The sequence below is a fragment of the Elgaria multicarinata genome, chromosome 14, assembly GCF_023053635.1.
Source record: "Elgaria multicarinata webbii isolate HBS135686 ecotype San Diego chromosome 14, rElgMul1.1.pri, whole genome shotgun sequence".
In the NCBI taxonomy this organism is placed as follows: Eukaryota; Metazoa; Chordata; class Lepidosauria; order Squamata; family Anguidae; genus Elgaria; species Elgaria multicarinata.
This window is the reverse complement of record NC_086184.1, coordinates 7,312,021-7,334,876: the sequence shown is the minus strand read 5'-3', so window position 1 is coordinate 7,334,876 and position 22,856 is coordinate 7,312,021. Positions and strand designations below refer to the sequence as shown.

At 44.5% G+C, this 22,856-nt stretch overlaps 1 protein-coding gene across 1 annotated transcript in view; it reads left to right on the top strand.

The window, feature by feature from the left end:
- LPCAT2 (lysophosphatidylcholine acyltransferase 2) overlaps positions 1-22,856 on the top strand; it is a 47,928-nt gene that overhangs the window by 491 nt on the left and 24,581 nt on the right. The window contains exons 2-7 of the mRNA XM_063141492.1: positions 11,118-11,257; positions 11,701-11,918; positions 15,607-15,719; positions 19,868-19,928; positions 20,484-20,542; positions 20,719-20,753. Coding sequence (XP_062997562.1) covers positions 11,163-11,257; positions 11,701-11,918; positions 15,607-15,719; positions 19,868-19,928; positions 20,484-20,542; positions 20,719-20,753 — 581 coding nt within the window. The 5' untranslated portion in view covers positions 11,118-11,162. The remainder of the gene's footprint in view (positions 1-11,117; positions 11,258-11,700; positions 11,919-15,606; positions 15,720-19,867; positions 19,929-20,483; positions 20,543-20,718; positions 20,754-22,856) is intronic.

The following is a 22,856-nucleotide window of genomic DNA, read 5'->3' as shown; positions in this document are numbered from 1 at the left end:
GCTCTGTTAGGAGTCATCTGAGCCCCACCTGCCTGGCGCTCCCGGTTCCAAGTTCCTGCAGAGACAGAGAGGTCATCGCGGAAGCTAGCCTTCCCTAGGGACACGGTGGAAATCTTTTTCCGCTCCTGGCTGTCTCTTTCCCCCTCCTTTTGCATGGATGTTGGGGTCCCTGTCTGTGTGGGGGAATTAAGAATAATACTGGCTACTAGGATGACCATATGGAAAGGAGGACAGGGTTCCTGTATCTTTGACAGTTGCATAGAAAAGGGCTTTTCAGCAGCTGTCATTTGGAGGCATGCAGCACCTGGTGAAATTCCCTTTTCATCACAACAGTTGAAGCTACATGAGCCCCAACTTCTTTTGTATCGGGTCGAGAGGGCAGGACTCCTACGGCTTTAACTATTGTGATGAAGAAGTAATTTCACTAGGTGCTGCAGGCATATAAATGACACCTGCTGAAATGCCCTTTTCTATGCAACTGTTAAAGATATGCAAACCAATGTGATTTCCTCTACCTGTTTAAATCGACAGTAGCTACATCCCCCAATTTGTAATGCAATTGGTGGGTTGATTCCTGCCTTGCACTGGGCTTAGGTTTCAGTTTTAATTATAAGATTTAGATGGTGCCCCATGAATTATCTGATGTCTGATTCTGAGAGACTCTAATCTCTGTAGAATGGGATTTCCTGTTTCCTATTTCAACTCTGGAGTGGTAAGAGTTTGGTTCAAAGACGTTCTGCTCACTTCTCTCCAATGCCAGTTTGTCAGTAAAGGTGTCCAGTATTTGGGTGCAGCATTTTCTCTTCTTTAAACCAAGAAAGAAAGAAAGAAAGTAACCACAGAAAGATTCTGGCAGGCTACCCTGTTGGTCAGTTCCACCATAAATGACCAAGAATATTGTGCCACCTTCAAATTGAACTATTTTTAGTTTGGACTATCCACTCTTGTGGACTGGAATGTACTTTGTCAGATGAATAAAGAACCATGGGAAAGGGCTACTTCCAGGACAGCAAAATCTGGGAAGGGATTGCAGTTCAGTGGTTAACTACATGTTTTTTATGCTGAAGGTCTCAGGTTCAATCCCTCGCATCTCCAGATAGGACTTGGAAAGACCTCCTGTGTGAAACGCTGGAGAGCAACTGCCAGTTGCAACTGCTCAGTAGCTGTTACTGGGTTTGCTGGTCTGACTCCATAGAGTTTCCTAACTATCCTGATTCTGAAATAAATGACTGCCAAAATGAGTCAGCATATGACACGTTGCAAAGCAAGGAGAGGAATCTTTTTGTTGTTCTTCCAATATCAGAGGCAATAAGCCTATATACATGAGACGATGGGGAACATGGGTGGGAGGGTGCTGTTGCACCATGTCCTGCTTGTGGGTCCCTGGTGGACAGGGCCGGTGCTACCATAGAGGCCACTCAGGCGGCCGCCTAGAGCGCCAAGCTAAGAGGGGCGCCAGGCACAGCGCAGCACTCACGCACGTTGGCTGTGAGCCAGCCTGGCCTGAGGATTCATTATTATTATTATTATTTATTTATATAGCACCATCAATGTACATGGTGCTGTAAAACAGTAAATAGCAAGACTCTGCCGCATAGGCTTACAATCTAATAAAATCATAGTAAAACAATAAGGAGGGGAAGAGAATGCAAACAGGCACCGTCGCACTGCTCTAACAGTCAGGAAGTTTTTCCTGATGTCCAGCTGGAAACTGGCTTCCTTTAACTTGAGCCCGTTATTCCGTGTCCTGAACTCTGGGAGGATCGAGAAGAGATCCTGGCCGTCCTCTGTGTGACAACCTTTTAGAATGTAAGCCTATGCGGCAGGGTCTTGCTATTTACTGTTTTACTCTGTACAGCACCATGTACATTGATAGTGCTATATAAATAATAATAATAATAATAATAATAATAATAATAATAATAATATTTGTGAAGCCAGGGACGCTGGGTTGGGGGTGGGGCGGCTCCACCTTCGGACTTCCGGAACATGCCCAGAAGAGAGAGAGAGAAAGAGAGAGAGAATGTATGGGTGAATGGGGTGCATGAGGTCTTTGAGTGAATGCATGTCTTCATGCGTGTGTTTCTTTGGAGTGAGTGATGCTGAGTGTGTGTGTGTGCATGCGCATGAGTTGGGGGGGGGTGATTTGGAGGTGATATTCCTATTAACTAATGCATTTTAGACCCATAGACATTCCTTTGCAATTTGTTTGTTATAATTGGTACAACGTATTTCTTGCACTTTAAAATAAATTTAGCAGTTTCAAGTTTTGTGCTTCTTATTTCTTCCAGGAAACATATGTTCTTAAAAATCAAAGTTGTTATTTTTTTGGGGGGGTCATGTGTGTGTGTGTGAAAGTAGCTCACCTTGCCTAGGGCGCAAAATAGTCTGGCACCAGCCCTGCTGGTGGACTGCCGGTTGGTCACTATGTGAACAGAGTGCTGGACTAGATTGATCCAGCAGACAGTACAAGATGTCTGTCGTTGTTTAAAATGGATACTGTTTTACACTGTTGTTTTTATATTTTTGATGGTTTTAAATTTGTATACTTTTTAATGTTCACTGTTTTAACTTTTGTAAACCGCCCAGAGAGTTTCGGCTATGGGGCGGTATATTAAATAAATGAATAAATAAATAAATAAAAATGGTCTTGGGGCATGCACTGGACCACGAGTTCAAGTGTTATTTCATGGTTAGAATGTTGGACTGGTACTCAGAGACCCTGGTTGTAGTCTTCACTCAGCCATGGAGCTCACTGGATGACTTTGAGCCAGTCCCTGACTCTCAACTGAACCTATTTCACAGGATGGTTGTGAGGATAAAATGGAGAGAAAGAGGTTAACGTATGCTGCCTTGGAAGGAAAAGCAAGATCTAAATATAATAAATATTGAGAAGTGCCAGAAAAACCTACCTGGAACCAATGTGAGTGGACTGCTTTACACCACTGGGTTTTAAAATACAACTGAAAACGGTGGTAGGACTGGCATTTCAAGGGAATCTAGGGTTACACCGAAATTTGGAACTGAAGGGGAATTCAAAGCTAACTGTCTGTTCGTGCACAGCACCACTGAGACAGTGACCAGCACCTTGCATGAAAAAAGTGTGTGTCCCAGGTATATATGCTCTGTCTCAGTTTGCAGGGGGCTGCTCAGCTGATAAGTTGACATGCAATGGCTTCTCTGAGACATGCTATGGTGCTAGGATGCTCTCCCAAGGACAATATATATTTTTTCTTAATTTATTTATTTTAGACTGTTTCGATACCGCTTCCCATTTTTCAAAGTCTTATGCCGTTTACAACAAATTATAAAACAAAGGAGCATCATAAAATACACACAACAACATTTAGACAAGTTAGCAGTTGGGAAATGTCAGGGTAAACAAGCATGTTTTAAATAATCATTGGTTATTACTATTTATAGCCCAAGATCACAGTGCGGTTGTTGTTTTTTCGCCTGTGGCTTCAGGGCTAGTGTATTTCCTCAGACAGCAAGTATAACCTGCTAGGCTGAAGAACTACATTGACGCTTCAAGTTGGTTACATGCAGTTTTGTGCTACTTGTTCCAGAATGAACTAAACTCTAAAATCCTCCCCCACCCCCCAAAAAAGTAATTCAATTCTAGTTTGTGTCAAGCTAAGGGTGCAATCCTATGCATGTTTAGAGAGCATTCACTGGTCATGCTACCTAGATAACGCTGGGAGCTGTGACTTTTGTTCTGTCTAAACATGCATTGCATTGCACACTAAATAAATAATATTTAGGAGAAAGGAATTTCTAAAACCAACAAAATAAATCTTGTTTTGCTTTGTTTTTGCGAGAGCTGTTTCCCGCCCGCCCCCCGCTTAAAAATCAGGTGGAAACTTGTTATAGATCGAAATTGTGATTTTTAATCTGTTTTCCCCAACAGGGAAAGGACCCCAGTGATTTCTTGCTTTCGAATTCAGCAGGTCTTAGCACAAAAGAAGACAGCAGGCATTATGCTGCAGTCCTTTGCTACATTGATCTGTAAATTCTTACCAAGACAATCATATCATTCTTTCATGCATTCTGGTGAAATTGGCAGCCTCTTGGGCCTGGAAATTCTTCTATAGCCGGAATGGATTTGCAGGTTTCTAGAGCCTTAGCAAGCCAGATAAAATAAAATAAAATAGATTTCTCCAGACCCACACCCATCCTTCCTCCAGACTGATTGGTTTCTGTGCTGCTCATGGTGAAAGGTCTTTCCCTCTTCCATGGATAATATGAAACCAACTAGACTGTTGGAAGACAGAGGCCATAGCTAGACGGGGCGATATCCTGGAGCGATCCCCTGGATCGTCCCTGTGTGTCCGCATGACACACAGGGGATCCTGGGAGCAGGAAGGGATGGTCCCTCCCTTGCCCCAGGACCTCGCTCTAGCCTTTGAGCTCACTTTTTCCCTGTTCTCGGGCTGATCCCAAGACTGTGGAACGTGTGTGCAGGCGTCATAGTTTGTCCTGGCTCCTCGTGGTTACTCGCAAGGAGCCGGGACCCACGCACGGGGCGCAGAGATCCTCAGGTGCTCTGCACCCATCGGGGGTGGGGTGAGTGGGAAAAATAATTTAAAATATAAAAAGCGCATACCTTTTGCGCAGGAGCGTTCATGCGCTCTTTAAGAAAAACAAAAAACCAAAATGGCGGGCGCAATGTCCTCTCCCTCCGAGGTCGTTGCACACTGTGTGTAAACAGAGGGGGAGATCTTGCGATAAAAATATTGCGAGATCTTCTCCCCTCCATCACTCTAGACCAGGTAGGTTTAGCTGAGGCCAGAGAGTTCCGACTCTCTTCCACCAGCCCAGTCACTTGCCTATATGGAATTCCTGGCCACCATAGGCGACCAGACATGGCTGGGTTATTTATTTATTTATTTATTTATTTATTTATTTATTGCATTTATATACCGCTCCCATAGCCAGAGCTTTCTGGGTGGTTTACAGAAATTCTAAAATTGAGATAAAAACAAATATACAAAATTTCAAATTTTAAAACACAGAACATACACACATAAACCATTAAAAACCATTAAAAAACTAAACATGTGGGTGATTAAGATGTGCCGCCATATGCCTGGGCAAAGAGGAAAGTCTTAACCCGGCACCGGAAAGATAGCAGCATTGGCGCCAGGCGAGCCTCGTCAGGGAGATCGTTCCATAGTCTGGGGGCCACCACCGAAAAGGCCCTGTTTCTTGTTGCCACACTTCGAGCCTCTCTCTGAGTAGGCACCTGGAGGAGGACCTTAGATGTTGAACATAGTGGTCAGCACTTTGTGTCTAGGATGCCCACCTAGGGCAAGGACTGTGACTAGCTGGGGCTGATGGGAGTTGAAATCCAAAACATCGGGAGGGCCCTTGGTTGGGGGAGGTTGTTTTAATTCTATTTTCTGAACTCTGGGCTATTGTGGGTTGCATTTGTCATTGCATGTGTAATATGTTTCTGTCTGTTGAGGTAGCACTGTAAGAATGTTTGTAGCCCTCATCGGTCAGTCAGTAAGACCTGAACATCGCTATGTACAAGGTGATATAAAGACAGGTCGAATGCAACCTGAGGGTGCTGTTGCCTTTGCAACTTGTGGATGTCCAGACTTGTTCAAAGGAACGCTGGTTAAAGGCATGCCAAAAAGGAAGTAAGCAAATAAAAGGAAGTAAACATTCTGCTCCAAAAGTGCACGGCTAAAGTTTGTTGAACTTTGGCCAGGCCACGCTACTAAAAAAGTTGGTTTTGGCGCAGCTAGGAAATGCTAAGTTCAGTAGATATTGAGTTCTACGTGGCGGTTGTGGCAGTGGTGGTCCTTTTACATCCGTGGCTCCTCTCCCCCAGTCCTCTGGCCCACAGCCCAAATCTGAAGTTGTCTCATGGGTTTCCATCGAATCCCATGTTGAAAACCACCCAGGAAGGAAATTTCACCACTTCCCCAGCAAGCTTTGTGCATTCGACTTGCAGGCATCAGAGGAGGTAGGCTGACCTTGGTGACGGAAGGCTGTAGCTGTAGCTGCAAGTTACAACAGTAATATAATACGTAAAGTTACGCCCTTCAGGGATGCTAATTGGCCTATTATCTGATCTGGCGTAAAAGCAAAGTGTCAGCCTTCCCCACCTGTGCAAGACCTTCCTCTTTTGCACCTGTTTGATGGGGGGGGGGGGAATATTAGGCTGCTTTTGAGACTTTTTAAAAGTTGAACTTAGCATCCAGGCATCACCGTTTCATAAAGTTGATGCTTTTAAGGAGTTCAGAACCATAAAACCTACCCATCCACCTTGTAGGGTGACCTTATGAAAAGGAGGACAGGCCTCCTGTATCTTTAACAGTTGTGTTGAAAAGGGACTTTCACCAGGTGTCATTTGTATGCATGCAGCACCTGGTGAAATTCCCTCTTCATCACAACAGTTAAAGCTGCAGGAGCCCTGACTTCTTTTGTATCTGGTCAAGAGGGCAGGGCTCCTGCAGTTTTAAGTGTTGTGACAAAGAGGGAATTTCACCCGGTGCTGAAGTCATACAAATGACACCTTCTGAAATCCTCTTTTCAATACAACTGTTAAAGATACAGGAGCCCTGTCCTCCTTTCCATATGGTCACCGCAACCCCTTAGGTCCCCAATTTTGCCCTCTAGCATTCCCCGATTATCACTGCCCCATTTCCCTAACCACTGTTCGCTTGTTGGTTTCCCTGTTATTGTGCAGTTTCTTAAAAGGTTGGCAGGCCTCTCCAAAGACTTAGTTGCTGGTAATAAGAGCTTTAAGCTAAAACAATCCGGCATTTTAAAAGTATTTTTGGCCTCACCCCATTTGCCACCAATGGAATGTAGCCGCCAAGATCTTCTCTGAAATGGAATTCATGCCATGGGCTGAAAGAGGTTGAACTGTGACAATGGGAATGTAGCATCATGGTGGGAGATGAGTTGAATGTAGAAGCTGCCAAGTAGACCCCAGAATTATTAGGTGCTTGAATATAAAAAACACAAGAGGAGCCATGCTGAGTCAAACCAAGGGTTCATCTGGTCCAGGACTCCATTCACACAGTGGTCAACCAGCCACCGACCAGGGATGAACAAGCAGGACATGATGCAACAGCACCCTCCCACCCATGTTCCCCAGCAACTGTAGGTTTACTGACTCTACTACTGGAGGTAGCACATAGCTATTAGGACTAGTAGTCATTGATAACCTTCTTCTCCAGGAATTCCTCTAACCCCCTTTTAAACCCATCCAAATTGTTAGTGAATTCCATATTTTAACTATATGGAACCCTCTGCTTTTAACTGTCCTGAATCTCCCACCAATCAGCTTAATGGGATGACCCCTGGTTCTAGTATTTTAAAAGAGAGAGGCCTTAGCTAGACCTAAAGTTTAGGGTTAGGATCGCCCCGAGGTCATCCCTGTTCATGTAAATGACACGCAGGATATCCCGGGAGCAGGCAGGGACGACCCGGGGATGATCGCGGGATAAACCTTAGGTCTAGCTGAGGTCAGGGAGGAAAATGTCTCCCAATCCAGATTCTGGTGGTTGTGAAATCTGCTTCTGTTGACAGTCTTCTTTTTCCTAACCACAACAGGAGGAAAACCTTTCCTCCATGTTCTGTACTTTCTCTGCCTGATAATCTAAATGTTTAAGCTGTAAGGCACTGGCCCCTCCAACTTTCTGTCCTTAATGGAATGCTTTTCTACACCGATGTGCCTGCCAAGGAAAGTTTGTTCTAAGGTACTTAGAGCTGGCCAGCTGTGTGCACGAACTGACGATCAGCACGTTTTTTTTATGTTCCTTCATCCTACATCTGTCCGTGTGCCATCTGCGGTTGTAAAACCAGTTATACAACAAAGCCTGAGATCGTTTTAATGTCAAATATTTACATTCGATTTCACTTTAAAATAACAATAACCAAACTCTTTTACCTCACTGGCACTGATATCTAGGCAAACTTTGCAGGTCAGGAATTTTACTTTCCTTGTCTTTTGGCAGTTGATCAATGGCTGAAGTTTGGGGTGTGTTTCTGTGTTTCTTTTCCTCCCTGAGAAATGGCTAAGCGATGAGAAACCGATCCAAAGAATGAATGGCAGCAGTGCCTAAGCCACCCATCCCCAAATGTGCCCTGCAGATGTGTTGAACTACAAATCCCATCATGCCTAGCCGGCATGGGCAGGAATGGTGGGGGTTGCAGGGGAGAATTGGCTGTGCTGGATGGGGAAAATGGGAATTGTAATCTACCACAACCGGGGGAATCTCAGTACTTCTGACTGGGCATGATAGGAGTTGTAGTCCAACATGTCTGGAGTTGTTGGGAGGGCTTGATTTCACAGGATATCTGCCCAGGTAACACATCTACGTTGCTTGTTCCTCGCTGGCTCAACCTTTGGTAACTCGTAGTTCCATGTGTGGACATACCCCATGTTGGTAACTATGACATTTTGAGGTGATGTGAATTATTATTATATTATTATTATATTTATTTGTATACTGGGCCTCAAGGTGGCCTTACAAAATTTAAAACACAGACATTTTAAAACCTAGGAAAAGAAATGTATAAAAAATAAACTAAAATACTAAAATACTAAAATACTAAAACGTCAAAGGTTTAAAATACACGACAATTTAACATTTAAGGACAATGTAGTCCTGAACATAGATGGAGGACCAGATTATTATTAAATACTTAAAAGGTTGTAAATACTTAAAAGGTTGTCACACAGAGGAGGGCCAGGATCTCTTCTCGATCCTCCCAGAGTGCAGGACACGGAATAACGGGCTCAAGTTAAAGGAAGCCAGATTCCAGCTGGACATCAGGAAAAACTCCCTGACTGTTAGAGCAGTACGACAATGGAACCAGTTACCTAGGGAGGTTGTGGGCTCTCCCGCACTAGAGGCCTTCAAGAGGCAGCTGGACAAGCATCTGTTGGGGATGCTTTAGGGTGGATTCCTGCATTGAGCAGGGGGTTGGACTCGATGGCCTTGTAGGCCCCTTCCAACTCTGCTATTCTATGATTCTATGATTAGAAGAATACTCCTGGATCAGAATGATGGTCCAATTGGTCCAGCTTTCTACAACCTGGTGCCCTCCAGATGTTTTGGACTATTGCTATCAGCTCTAGATTGCCAGTGCTAAGGAATGCTGGGAGATGTACTCCATAACATCTGGAGCACACCAGATTGGGGAAGGCTGGTCTGTTCCTGTATCCCACTGTGGCCAAGCAGCTGCTTCCCAGAAGCCAGAAATGACAGCAATAGCCCTTTCTTGTTTTATGTTGCCCAACAAATGGTATTCAGTGCCTCACTGACCCCTCAGTGGTTCCATGTAGCCATAATGTCTGCGATAGATCTTTCCTTCCCCATGGATTTTTCTAGTCCTCTGCCTTCAAATCGAGTGGACATTAACATGCGTTCTAACACTGCTGCCCGGCTTGAATCTTCTACTGTTCATAACAGTGAGCCCCAACTGTGGTAAATGTTGATCCACGGTGACCCATTTGCATGTGGAAGTCATAAGCTGATGTTGTACGTATCATGTGTCAAACATGCACTTGCAAACAGGCTGTTTGTTTACTTCACTCAGGCCTTGTTACAGCTAGTGATCATGTGAACCTGGGGGTTTCACCAGGAGCAAATCTTCATCTCTTGACTTGCATTGTAAGCCCTCTTCAGAGAGAGAAAAATGTGTGCAAAGGAAATAGTGGAGTGTTTGTTGTTATGACAGCTGGCTGACCATTTCCTTTTGTCCATCAGATTGTATTTCATAGCCCGGACAGGTTGCTTAACGTTTCCTCAAGGGGAGCTAAAAGAGGTAGCTGAGAATCTCTCTCTGTGTTTGAATGAAAGGGCCATTATTTGGGGAAGATGCCACCATACCCAAGATCCTGGATGGGTGGGAGCAACAGGGAGGGAGACATAGGGACATCATAATTTTTGGAAAATTCAGAGGTAGAGAAAGCTGTGAGTTGGCTGAAGGCAACTTGGGGATTCAGGGCCTTTCTCCAGGAAAATGATGTGGGTTAGGGGTGTCAATTGCTACTTGGCTATTTTGAAATAGAGCAAGGGTGGATAACTTTGGGAGGTCCAGGGAGTTGGAAACGGCCCTACACCTAAGGATTATCCCAGGCAAATGGAGGGATCATCCCTGCCTCCTCCCGGGATCCCCCGTGTGTCATTTGAATGCACAGGGATGATCCCGGGACAATCCCGGGGGAAAAGGCAGGTGTAGAAATGGCCTTAGGTAATACTTCATGGATATATGGGGACATCTATATATAAGGTCATCTCAGCGTGGATATATGGGGAGTGCATATCATGATCTTTACTTAGGGTTCACAGTTCTTTAAAGCAACACAGCGCCAGCTTGAGCAATACTCTCCCAACTGAACCATTGTCTTTGTTTATGCTTGGCATCCAATTCTCTAGTGGAACTTGTTCCCTGAACATACACAACTTGCAATAAATGCCAAAGCTGGAATAAACTCAAATTTCTCATCCGTGGTCAGACAATATTTGTATCAGGGCAAACCAAATTCCCAGTTCTCTTCATCAGCAAGAGGTGGATTTGGGATTTTTTCCCCCATTATGAACCTGTAAGACTTACTTTGAGTTTGAGTTTCTCAAGTTGCTTTATGAGACTGCGTGACCTATGGCTTATTGCTGAGAGCTGACGTGGGGGGGATCCGCACGTCGCTCCCAGAGCGCTTCTATGCGCCCCCAGTGCACCCCGAAAACGATAGTCTGACTTCCCTGTAAAAGAAACAAGGAAGAGCCGTCCATGCCGCCGCCAGCGAGGAGAGCTCTCTGCCGGCGAGGAGAGCTCGGCAAAAGAAGGCGGGGTGAAGAGCAGAAGAAGCTCTCTACCCCGCCTTCTTTTGCCGAGCTCTCCTCGCCGGCGGAGAGCTCTCCTCGGCGGGTGGCGGCGGCGGCATGGACAGCTCTTCCTCGTTTCTTTTACAGGGAAGTCAGACTATCGTTTTCGGGGTGCACTGGGGTCGCATAGAAGCGCTCTGGGAGCGACGTGCGGATCCCCTCGTGGTCTTTCTGACCTGTGCTTGGAAAGCAAATACATGAACTAAAACATCACCAGTGGTGGTGCAGGTGATTTGTTGATGTTCTTTCTTTCTTTCCCCCCAGACTATCCTGTTTGGGCTTATTCTGGTCCCGCTGCGTGTCCTATGCATGTTGGTAATTTTCCTAATGGCTTGGCCGTTTGCTCTTCTGGCGACTTCCGGCAACACAGAGAAGGGGACATTGCCACTTCTGGGATGGAAAAGGTAACCTAGCTGTTGGAAACTTCTAAAAAAGAAAGACGCCCCCTCCCCCCACACCCAACGCGCGCACACACACACACACACACACACACACACACACACAATACACTCTCTCTCACACACACTCACACTTAAAGGAGGCATTGTCTTGTTATAAATACACACAAATTTGTCTGTGTGGTGGTAAAGAGTTTGCATCTAATTTGCAACACCCTTTCAGTCATGGACTGAAACAAAGCACAGTGTGTTTTTCAGCATTCAGAGGCAGGTTCAAATAGGGGAAGAAGAGGCTGTTGATTCCGTTACACACGGTAGAACATGAGAACCAGGAGGTAGAGCCAAAGCCTTCATGGGAATGGTGGCTCTTGAGGAGGACTTGAATGAAGCCAGGAAAACAAAACCACTTCACGTACATGACTGTTTTTGTTTTTTTTCCCTATTTCAAGGACAGTGTCGTATACCACCCTCACCCTCCTGAGTCGTGCCTTATTCTTCGTGATGGGATTCCGAGTCAAAGTGAAGGGGGAAGTAGCCAGTCCTGAGGAAGCGCCCATCCTTGCTGCCGCGCCTCACTCCAGCTTTTTCGATGGAATTGTCTGCGTCATGGCCGGCTTGCCGTCGACCGTCTCTCGGCAAGAGAACCTCTCTGTGCCCATTCTCGGCCGTAAGTTACTTTTGCAAAACCTGAGGGGATGTGGGTTGGGTTTTCCTGGTTTCTGATCTGAGCCTCTAACCAATATTATTGTCATCATGTCATTACATTTTGTGTTATTGTTTTATTATTATTATTATAATGCTTTGTCTAACACCCGCAGCACAACGAGTGCTTAGATGGTAGCGCAAAAGCCGGCATGATGCAGAGTTTAGAATGCCAGACTAGGATGGTGGAAACTCAAGGTCAGCTCCCCATTTAATCACAATGCAGTTACTGCCAGCCTCAAAGCCACTCAATCTATTGGCCTAAACTACCTCACAGGGATGTTGTGACAATAAAAAATCGGGTGTGTGGAGAGAACTACGGAAATTGTAATGAGATCCTTGAACAGCTTTCTGCAACCTGTTGCCTTTTGATTGCTTTGGATTGTTGCTTTTATTAACCCTGGCCAGCATGGGCACTGGTCAGAGATTATGGGAGTTGCATTTGAACATATCTGGGGTACAATGGGTTGGGGAAGGCTGTCTGTGGAGTAGGGATATATGAGAAATTTCTCCCAGTTCATTTTTCTCGGGATGTACCCAAGATTTATCAGGATTTTGTCCCTTTTGGCAAAATTTGCAGTGAAAGTCCGAACACTTCCAAGCTTGCGATGGGATTCACAGCCCTAAAACATATGTGTCTGACAGCATGTGTACATTTAAAAAATGCATATGAAAATGTGGATTAAAAATGTGCACAAATACGCTTTAATCAATGGGAGAAGAATGTGAATGTACACACTTGTGTAGATTTGGGAAAAAAAATATGGCTGGATTTTTGTGTGACACGGGGAGGGGGGGAAGCTTTCGCGATCTGATACGGTCTTGAGTCAGAACAAACTCTGAGAGGCAATTTAGAGAACTTCACTGATTTGCACATCCCTACCTAGGAGGAAGGGCGACATATACTCTGTTTATCAAATTTTGACTGTATGTGGGTGAATGAGATTGTTGAATGCTTTGTTTATTTGTTTGTTTCATTTATACTCCTATTTTTCTCCAAGGAACCCAAAGTGGCATAGATAATCCTCCTCCTCCTCTCCACTTTATCCTCACAACAACAACCCTGTGAGGTAGGTTGGGCTGAGAGTCTGTGACTGGCCCAAAGTCACCCAGTGGGTTTCCGTGGCCGAGTGGGGACTAGAACCCAGATCTCCCGACTCCCAGTCCAACACTTTAGCCACCACACGACACTTGCTCTCATCATTTCTGAAATAACAACCATATTATTAATCGTGCCCATTCACAAAACTCTGGTTGCGAAACTCAGTGGCACTGTTGACAACATCCTGGTGCCCAGTCACCGCCAGTAGTTCCTTCATTTAACTTCCCTCTGCACTTAGTTCCCCCTCCCTTCCAGCCACATGGACTGTAACTCGATAACAAGTCATGCATCTGATGAAGTGGACTCTGCAGTGCATGGAAGCTTAGGCTGATATAAATCCATTGGTGCCACCAGACCATGTTGTTCTTAAGGCCTCGTCTGGCCTTACACCTTTAAGACCCAAGTAGGCAGTGTAAGGTCCCTTCCCATCCCACCACTGCAAAGACACGTTGGGTTAAATCCTTGTGATTGCCTTAGGGAAGGGGTGCCGAATCACATTCATGAGAACATAAGAAATGCCATGCTGGATCAGGCCAAGGGTCCATCTAGTCCAGTGTTTTCTTCACCCAGTGGTCAAACAGCTGTCGACCAGGAAACTGCAAGCAGGACATGGTGCAACCACACCCTCCATCCATATTATTATTATTATTATTATTATTATTATTATTATTATTATTATTATTTATTTATTTATATAGCACCATCAATGCACATGGTGCTGTACAGAGTAAAACAGTAAATAGCAAGGCCCTGCCGCATAGGCTTACATTCTAATAAAATCATAGTAAAGCAATAAGGAGGGGAAGAGAATGGAAACAGGCACTGGGTAGGGTAAACAGGCACAGGGTAGGGTAAAGCTAACAGTATAACAGTATAACTAACAGTCTAAAGTCTGAGCAACATCAAGTTTTAAAAGCTTTAGGAAAAAGAAAAGTTTTTAGCTGAGCTTTAAAAGCTGTGATTGAAGTTGTAGATCTCAAATGTTCTGGGAGAGCATTCCAGGCGTAAGGGGTAGCAGAAGAGAATGGACGAAGCCGAGCAAGGGAAGTAGAGACCCTTGTGCAGGCGAGGAACATGGCATCAGAGGAGCGAAGAGCATGAGCGGGGCAATAGTGTGAGATGAGAGAGGAGAGATAGGGTGGAGCTAGACCGTGGAAAGCTTTGAAGGTCAACAAGAGACGTTTATATTGGATTCTGAAGTGAATTGGAAGCCAATGAAGAGATTTCAGAAGTGGAGTGACATGGTCAGAGCAGCGAGCCAAGAAGATGATCTTAGCGGCAGCGTGGTGGACAGAAACCAACGGACTGATGTGAGAAGAAGGAAGGCCAGAGAGAAGAAGGTTGCAGAAGAAGGTTCCCCAGCAACTGGTGTATAAAGTCTTACTGCCTCTGATGCAGGAGATAGCATGTAGCCATCAGAACATAAGAAGTGTCATGCTGGTTCAGACTGAGAGTCCAGCTAGTCCAGTACTCTGTTCACTCAGTGACCAAGCAGTTGTTGACCAGGGACCCACAAGCAGGACATGGTGCAACAGCACCCTCCCACCCATGTTCCCCAGCAACTGGTGCGCACAGGTTTACTGCCTCGGATACTGGAGGTCACATATAACCATCAGGGCTAGTAGCCATGGATAGCCTTCTCCTCCAGGAATTTTTCCAACCCCCTTGTAAAGCCATCCAAATTGGTGACCGTCACTACATCATGTGGTAGTAAATTCTGCAAATTAATGATGTGCTGTGTGAAGAAGTACTTCCTTTAATTTGACCTGGATCTCCCACCAATCAGCTTCATGGGATGACCCCGGGTTCTAGTATTTTGTGAGAGGGAGAAAAATGTCTCCCTGCCCATGTTCTCCACACCAGGCATGATTTTGTACACTTCTATCATGTCTCCCCTCTGCCTCCTTTTTCGGAGCTAAACAATCCCAGCTGTTGTAACCTTCCCCCATAGGGGAGATGCTCCAGCCCCTTGATCAAGGCTGAAATTCATTTCAGAAAAGCTCTAGGAGGCCACATTTTAGTGTTTGGCAGGGCCAAAGGCAAAAGGAAGATGGGAAAAAATAATAATACCAGCCTGCTTTAGGTTAAAGCTGTTACTGCTAAGAACTGGGCCTTAGCAGAGGCATTTCAACCTTTTAGGATGGAGGGAAATGCACAAATGCTGGGAAAACACTAAAAGATTTGAGGGGAAAGAGTCAGATCAGAGGAAGGGGGTGGGCAATTTAGTGGACCCAAAAGGATTAAGATTTGTCCCCCAGGAGGGTGAGATTAGTCCTCACCTGTTCCTGAGCTTCTGCACCCTTTCCATGGAGTCAAATCATCATGAAACATCTAGCATTCAAATCATCATGAAACATCTAGCATTCTTCTTCTTGAAATCTGAAAGGAGGCCTCCGAACCTGGTTAGTTGGTTTCGATTGTTGGTTGACCCTGTTATTGCTAGGTTCCCATTCCCCCACTACAATCCCTGTGATCTACTCAGTTTAGCTAGCACGGGTGCTGAGTGCAGCATCCTCAGTGGCTGGTGCTTTACGGATGTGTTTTTAAACAGGGATCCTAGGTGCACTCCAACCTGTGGTGGTATCCCGTACTGATCCCGATTCTCGGAGGAACACAATCAACGAAATCATGCGACGGGCAACTTCAGGAGAACAGTGGCCCCAGGTATGAGATTTAAGTTTTATTTGGCTGCTGGAAAGTGGAGCCATATTTTTGAGGAATAGCTCTCCCACATCTTTCACGTGGGCAATGCAAGCTCAAGAGAATTGCATTTCAGTGCATAAATCACTCAACCTGTTCACAGCCTCAGACGCAAACAAGAGCTGAAAAGGTTGACAATTTCCAAACTTGCACTCACAAAATGTGCACTTTTAAAATAAAGTGCTTTTAAAAATGCACACTTAACTTTTTCAAAATGCATATTTTCACACTTTAGTCAATGGGAAGAAAGATTGCATGCTTAGATTTGTTTATTTCAGATAATAGTAGAGTTGGAAGGGGCCTTTAAGGCCATCAAGTCCAACCCCCTGCTCAATGCAGGAATCCACCTTAAAGCATCCCTGACAGATGGTTGTCCAGCTGCCTCTTGAAAATTTTTTAAGCAGGTTGCAAATGAGAATGGGAACAAGCTGAAATCAGCACTGAAGTGAAGTCTGGAGAATTTGGGCAACCTCAAGCATCTCTCGCTCCCTTGAGCCTCCTCTCTGCTATATTCTTATGACATTGTCCATTGATCCAAGTCTATTCTTGTACATCCCTAGGAAAGAGCCCTGTAGGATCAGATGAAGTGTATACCTAGTCTAGTTTCCTGTTTCCAACAGTGGTCAGCCAGATCAAATGGGGAAGTAGACATGTAGGACATCAGTGCAACAGCCCTCCACCCAGCAACCACTATTCAGCACCACTGCTTAAAAGACCCGTCCTCCGTTAATTGTCTAATTCTCTTTCAAAGCCATGTAAGCAAATAAAATCAATTAAATGCTCTTCCCCTGCTCTTCCTCCTCAGCTTCTTCTTCTTCTTCTTCTTCTTCTTCTTCTTCTTCTTCTTCTTATTATTATTATTATTATTATTATTATTATTATTAAGAATATTTATATACCGCTCTCCACTGAAAAATTTCAGAGCGTACAATTTCAGGTACAAGGTAAAATGAAAATAAAAACAGAATAAAACAGTTAAAACAAAATTTTAAAAGAAGCAGTAACAGAAATCCAAGGCTGCATGTTAAAGAAAGGCTTCTTGGAATAGGATGTTTTCAGGAGGCGCCGAATGGAGTACAAGGTTGGCGCCTGCCTGACCTCCAGAGGCAGGGAGTTCCACAGGAGGGGCGCAACCATGCTGAAGGCTCTTCCCCTGGTGGATTCCAAGGATACCATATGGTATGCTGAGATAGATTGTTGCTGAACCTGGGGGTTGTGTTTTGCCAGTGTAGTTAATAGCCACCGATAGATCTGTCCCCTGTGAATTTGTGTAACCCTTTTCTTATGACTATCTGCACACTTTGTGTCAGTGAATTCCACAAGTTAATTTTGCGTTGCATGAAATGGCACTACTTCCTGAAGTTCTTGCCCGTTGGTTCTGTTCTGTATTACAACAGATGAGGTGGGGAACCTCCCTCTATCCCATTCCTAATATCCAAAGGGTTCAGGCCCATGACCCATAGATGGCATCTGAGAGGTCATAGGATGCTAAGGGTTTCCCCCTCCAAGAGTTGTGGCTTTGAAGGGGGAAATCTGTGTAGGGATTTCCCCTCCAAGCCCCTCTCTTTCTTGAGGTTAAAGTCCTGGCCTTTGGGAAGTGAAGCAGAGGGAGGGATGAACTTGTGCCAGTGTGTAGGGCCGAGGGAGAATGATGGATCTGCCGTATCTAAAATCTTCTCAAGGATTGCCCCCACGTCTGTTCCTTGGCAGTGTGACTGCAAAGGAGGACAGAGAGGCTAAAAGTGTGCAGGTCAGCACAGGATGATTGGAAGCCCCTGAGGCTTCCCTCTTTGGGGCAACAGTCCCATAGAATTGCACTCTGAACCTCTGTTGTGACTACCTAGTTACCTCTGCCCTCCAACCAATTAAAAAACAACCACCCAATGCTTTTTTCACCTTTGGTCTCGTTGGCTTCTTTTCCCAACGCCTTTCCCCCACTGTGACGAAATCCCCTTTCAGACCCACATTGACAGACATCACCGTAACTTGAGCCTCTAAAAAAAATCCCGATGGGGCCTTAAAATAGTCATCGTTGTTATCATCGTCATGATGCTAGAAAGGCCGCAAATGAAGAAGTGGGGAATGGAATAAATAGAATTCATCGTTTAGATTTGCAACCATCTCTGCCTTTTTCCGGTTGCCATCATCCATCCTCAAATGTGGCAGAGAATAGACTGGGAGATCTTCAGCCTTCCCCAAGCTGGTGCCCTCCAGATGTGTTGGCCATGTTAGGCTGGGGATTATGGGAGTTGTTGTACAACACATCCAGGCAGCACTGGGCTGGTAGTTTGTTCTTTGTGATGCACTCCGCCAAAGGCAGGCTGCATTTAGAGTCCCCTCTGGTGGTGATACTGTGTATTGAAGCTAGGATTTTACTCAGTTATCAAAGCTGTTGAACTTTTTTTAAATATATATATATATATATATATATATATATATATATGACACAGCATGTCCATTTTAAAAAATAGTCTGTTAGGATTGAATAGTCAGCACAAGCTATATGTGGTTAATTGGTGCATGGGTAGTGAATTTGTGATGTAGAAAGAGTACAGAAGATGACTTTCTTACTTTGAGCGTTGCATTTTGCTAATCAAATAGTAGTGGGTTTTTTTTGTAATCAATCAGTGTTTTTAATCAATCAGCCAGTTAGTTTGCTTAAAACTGGCAATAACCATGTGAGGATTTTTGCAAAAGTTTATTTCACACTAATCAGCTTTGGGAAGGGAACACAGCTAGAGATATTAGAGGTTTTTGGGGTTTTTTTGAGGGGGAGGAGTTTGATGAGATTAGGACTTTGGCCTAAACTAGACCCAGCAGGATATTGCACTATGAAAGTGGTCTATAAAAGGTAGGAGCCACACTAAGCAGGATATAGCGGTATGAAAGCAGTATACTGTATGGTCTGTGTCAATGGACCCCACCAGTTGTCAGTGCACTTCAGTACCGCTATAAAGCAGCAGTGTGGCTCCTGCCTTTTACATACCACGTTCATACCACTTTCATAGTGGAATATCCTGCTTGGTCTAGATTAGGCCCTTGTTACAGTTCCCATTACAGTGCCTGACTGGATATACAGTGAGGCCTTAGCTAGACCTAAGGTTTATCCCGGGATCGTCCCGGGGTCATCCCTGTTCATGTAAATGACACACAGGGGATCCCGGGAGCAGGCAGGGACGACCCCAGGACGATCCCGGGATAAACCTTAGGTCTAGCTGAGGCCTGAGTCAGGACAGTTTGAAGATTTTCTGGAACATTTTCACTGCATAGGGGTGAAACTACAGTAGAGGGTTGCAGGGTGTCCACCCATGTCGTAATATATACCTTCAGACAGTCCACCCCTGTCTTAATACATACCTTGATGGAATAAAACAGGGGCGCACTTATAACACCCCAATTCTCAAGTGAAGGATCATTGTCAAAGCCTGCCCACCCAAACCCTGATCTTTTCCCCATGGTGGAAGCCTATTCTGCTTCCTTAGTGCTCTATTCATTCATTCCGCAATTGCCTGTCTTCCACCAACTAAACATTTCAGTAGTAAAAAAAACAAAACTACTGAAATGCACCCCCCCCAAGTACAGCTGTTATTTGTACAAATTGTTTAAAAATTTGCACAACCACCCTCCAGAGTAGGTGAAGTTTGATTCCGTGGCTTCGTGGAATGGACTCAGATCCCAGAAATACATTCCAACCAGGAAATTGGTTCATCCATGCTGCTTTTGCTGTTGACACAATGCCATGCGGTGTAGTGGCTAAAGTGTTGGACTGGGTTCTCCCAGTCCAACCAAGAGATCCGGGTTCTAGTCCCCACTCAGCCATGGAAACCCACTGGGTGACTTTGGGCCAGTGACAGCCTCTCAGCCCAACCCACCTCACAGGGTTGATGTTGTCAAGATAACATGGCGAGGAAGAGGATTATGTACACCACCTTGGGTTCCTCGGAGGAAAAAAGGCAGGATATAAATGCAAAAATAAATAAATAAATAAATAAATAAATAAATAAATAAATAAATGAATGAATGTATGTATGTCAAGGAGAAAAAAATGTCAGATTTGTGCAACAGTTACAAATGAATACAATTTGTATTTTTCTTTTCTTTTTAAATCCCAGGTATTGATTTTCCCAGAAGGTACATGCACAAACCGTTCGTGTCTTATCACATTTAAACAAGGTGAGGAAAGCTTGGCTGGGTCTTATTTCTGAAAAGCTAGAGGTGGGTTGAGTTGCGGAGATGGGTGCGTGTGTGGGGAGGACATAAAGACTTGAAATACTTATCTAAAATACAGTTAACTTACTTTGGATGCTACAAATATTGATGCTTCTTTAAAAAAAATGTAGAGCACTTGGGAGCTTGTCAAGTTAAAAGCTGCATTTCTCGGAGTTCAGGTATATTGAATCCAGAACGCTAAAAATTCCAGTTTACTTTAGGTTATAGCTCTTACTGCCAGTAACTAAGCCTTAGAAGATGCATTTTAGCTTTTTAGAATGAAGTGGGCAGGATTGTGCAAAAGCTGGAAACCACTAAAAGATTGGTGGTTGGAGGAAAGGGAAGGGAGTTTGGCCTTCTGGGCAACTCCCAGAGGGCCAGTTTGGAGCTTCACGTGGGCCGGATTTGTTCCACGGACCTGAGGTTCAACACCCCTGCTCTAAGGTCAACCCACAGTCCATGCAAGTTCTCCGCATAGTGAATTTCCTAACAGGTTTAACAAATGACTTGTATTTCCAGGGGCCTTTGTTCCTGCCGTCCCTATTCAGCCAGTGATTATCCGATACCCAAACAAATTGGTAAGTTGATTGGTGTTATTTCTTTCCCCACCCTCTTATTTTATCAAAAGCCTTTTCCTACACCAAATCAACTCCTGAAATCAGATTAAAAAGTGTTGTGTGTTCAAGGAGATTTGTGTGAGTCTATTCTTTAAAAATCTAATATTTTTTTTTTATTATTTATTTTTTAATTCTAGGATACTGTGACGTGGACATGGCAGGGCTATGACTTGTAAGTGACACCACCCTAATGCGAAATGTAATTCTCCCAGGTAGATGTCTGTCCCTTTGGCACTTTGTCAGACTGGGTGCCCTTATTATACCTTATTGTACTGTATCACAACACCTTTCAGGTAGGCACTGTCATTAAAAACGTATGCATGGTATCAGCTGTGACCCAAAAGGAGTTTCTAATTAGAGCTTCAAACTTTGTTCTGGAAGATGATTAGGGTGACAATATGAAAAGGAGGACAGGGCTCCTGTAACTTTAACAGTTGTATTGAAAAGGGAATTTCAGCAGGTGTCATTTGTATATATGGGGAACCTGGTGAAATTCCCTCTTCATCACAACAGTTAAAGCTACAGGTGCCCTGCCCTCTTTTAAATCTGGTCACTCTAGTATAGCTCCTGCAGCTTTAATTGTTGTGATGAAGAGGGAATTTCACCAGGTTCTCCATACCAATGACACCTGCTGAAATTCCCTTTTCTATGCAACTGTTAAAGCTGCAGGAGCTCTGGTATAGCTCCTGCAGCTTTAACTGTTGGGATGAAGAGGGAAAACCCCACAGCTCAGCTCACAGACACAAATTGAGTCATACATACTACAGAACTCTGTTGAGTCAAAAAAATGGGGGAAAAGAACTGGACTTCTTATTGATGGACATCCAGAGTTGAGTCATAACACTAAAGCTTTTCTCTTTCTGGTGAGTTCTGGTGAGTTCCTGGTTACTGCCTGGGGGGAGGAGCCAAGTGGGAGGAATCGGGCAGCATGCAGTGAGTTATTTGCTTGTGAATGATAAACCATGGTTCCCCAGAGTACTGGGTTATAATCCCTTGCAAATGTGACCTTAGTGTCAACCCATTGCAACTGACAGATGTGCTTGCCGAAAATCATAACGTGCCTGGAAACCACAGGTTTTTGAAGTGGGTTTCCGGTTCTGGCTTGTGAGCGAAATGAGGTTTGCACAAAGCATTATTTTGTGCTTGAGGTTAATCTGTAGAAATGTATTAGGGATAACTTGCAAAGTCCTTGGAAAAAGGGGGAATAGTCACGGGATGTGTGGGGAGGGAAACGCATATGCTTGTCGCAGGAAGGATCTACACGACTGCTTTATAGTGGTACTGAAGTGCACTGACAACTGTTGGGGCAAATGCTTTAGGGTGGATTCCTGCATTGAGCTGGGGGTTGCACTCGATGGCCTTATAGGCCCCTTCCAACTCTACTGTTCTATGATTCTGTGATTCTATGACACTAGGGTGACCATATTAAAAGGAGGACAGGGCTCCTGTATCTTTAACAGTTGTAATGAAAAGGGAATTTTAGCAGGTGTCATTTATATGTATGGAGAACCTGGTGATATTTCCTCTTCATCACAGCAATTGAAGCTGCAGGAGCTATACCGGAGTGACCAGATTTAAAAGAGGGCAGGGCACTTGTAGGTTTAACTGTTGTGATGAACAGGCAATTTCACCAGGTTCCCCATATATACAAGTGACACCTGCTGAAATTCCCTTTTCATTACAACAGTTAAAGCTACAGGTGCCCTGTCCTCCTTTTCATATGGTCACCCTAATGACACATCTACACCAAGCAGGTTCTAACACTATGAAAGCGGTATGAGAGCGATATATGGTGTGTATCAATGGTCCTCGACAGTTGTCAGTGCACTTCAATACCGCTATAAAGCAGTCGTGTGGCTCCTGCCTTTTATATACTGCTTTCATGGTGCTGTATCCTGCTTGGTGCACATTTGGCCTCAGCCTGCATGTTTTCATAGATCAACCTAAAGAATGGCACTTTTGTTCATTAAGGGTGCAATGCTATACACATTTATCGGGGAGAAACGCCTATTGAACTCAATTGGATTTACCTCTCAATAGACATGCATATGTTTTCACTGTAAATTATATGGTAGCTCGCGATTTCCCCCAGCATTCACCTGTCCTATCATCTGTAATGAGGTTTTGGTAACATTTCCCCCTCCCCCCTAATCTAAATGTACTCAGTTAAAAGGCAGAACACCAAACTGCTAAACATTCTTGATTTGATGGATGGCTCTTTTCTCTAAGCAACTGCCTTGTTTGGGTACAACCACTACCCGCAGGTCACAGGCAG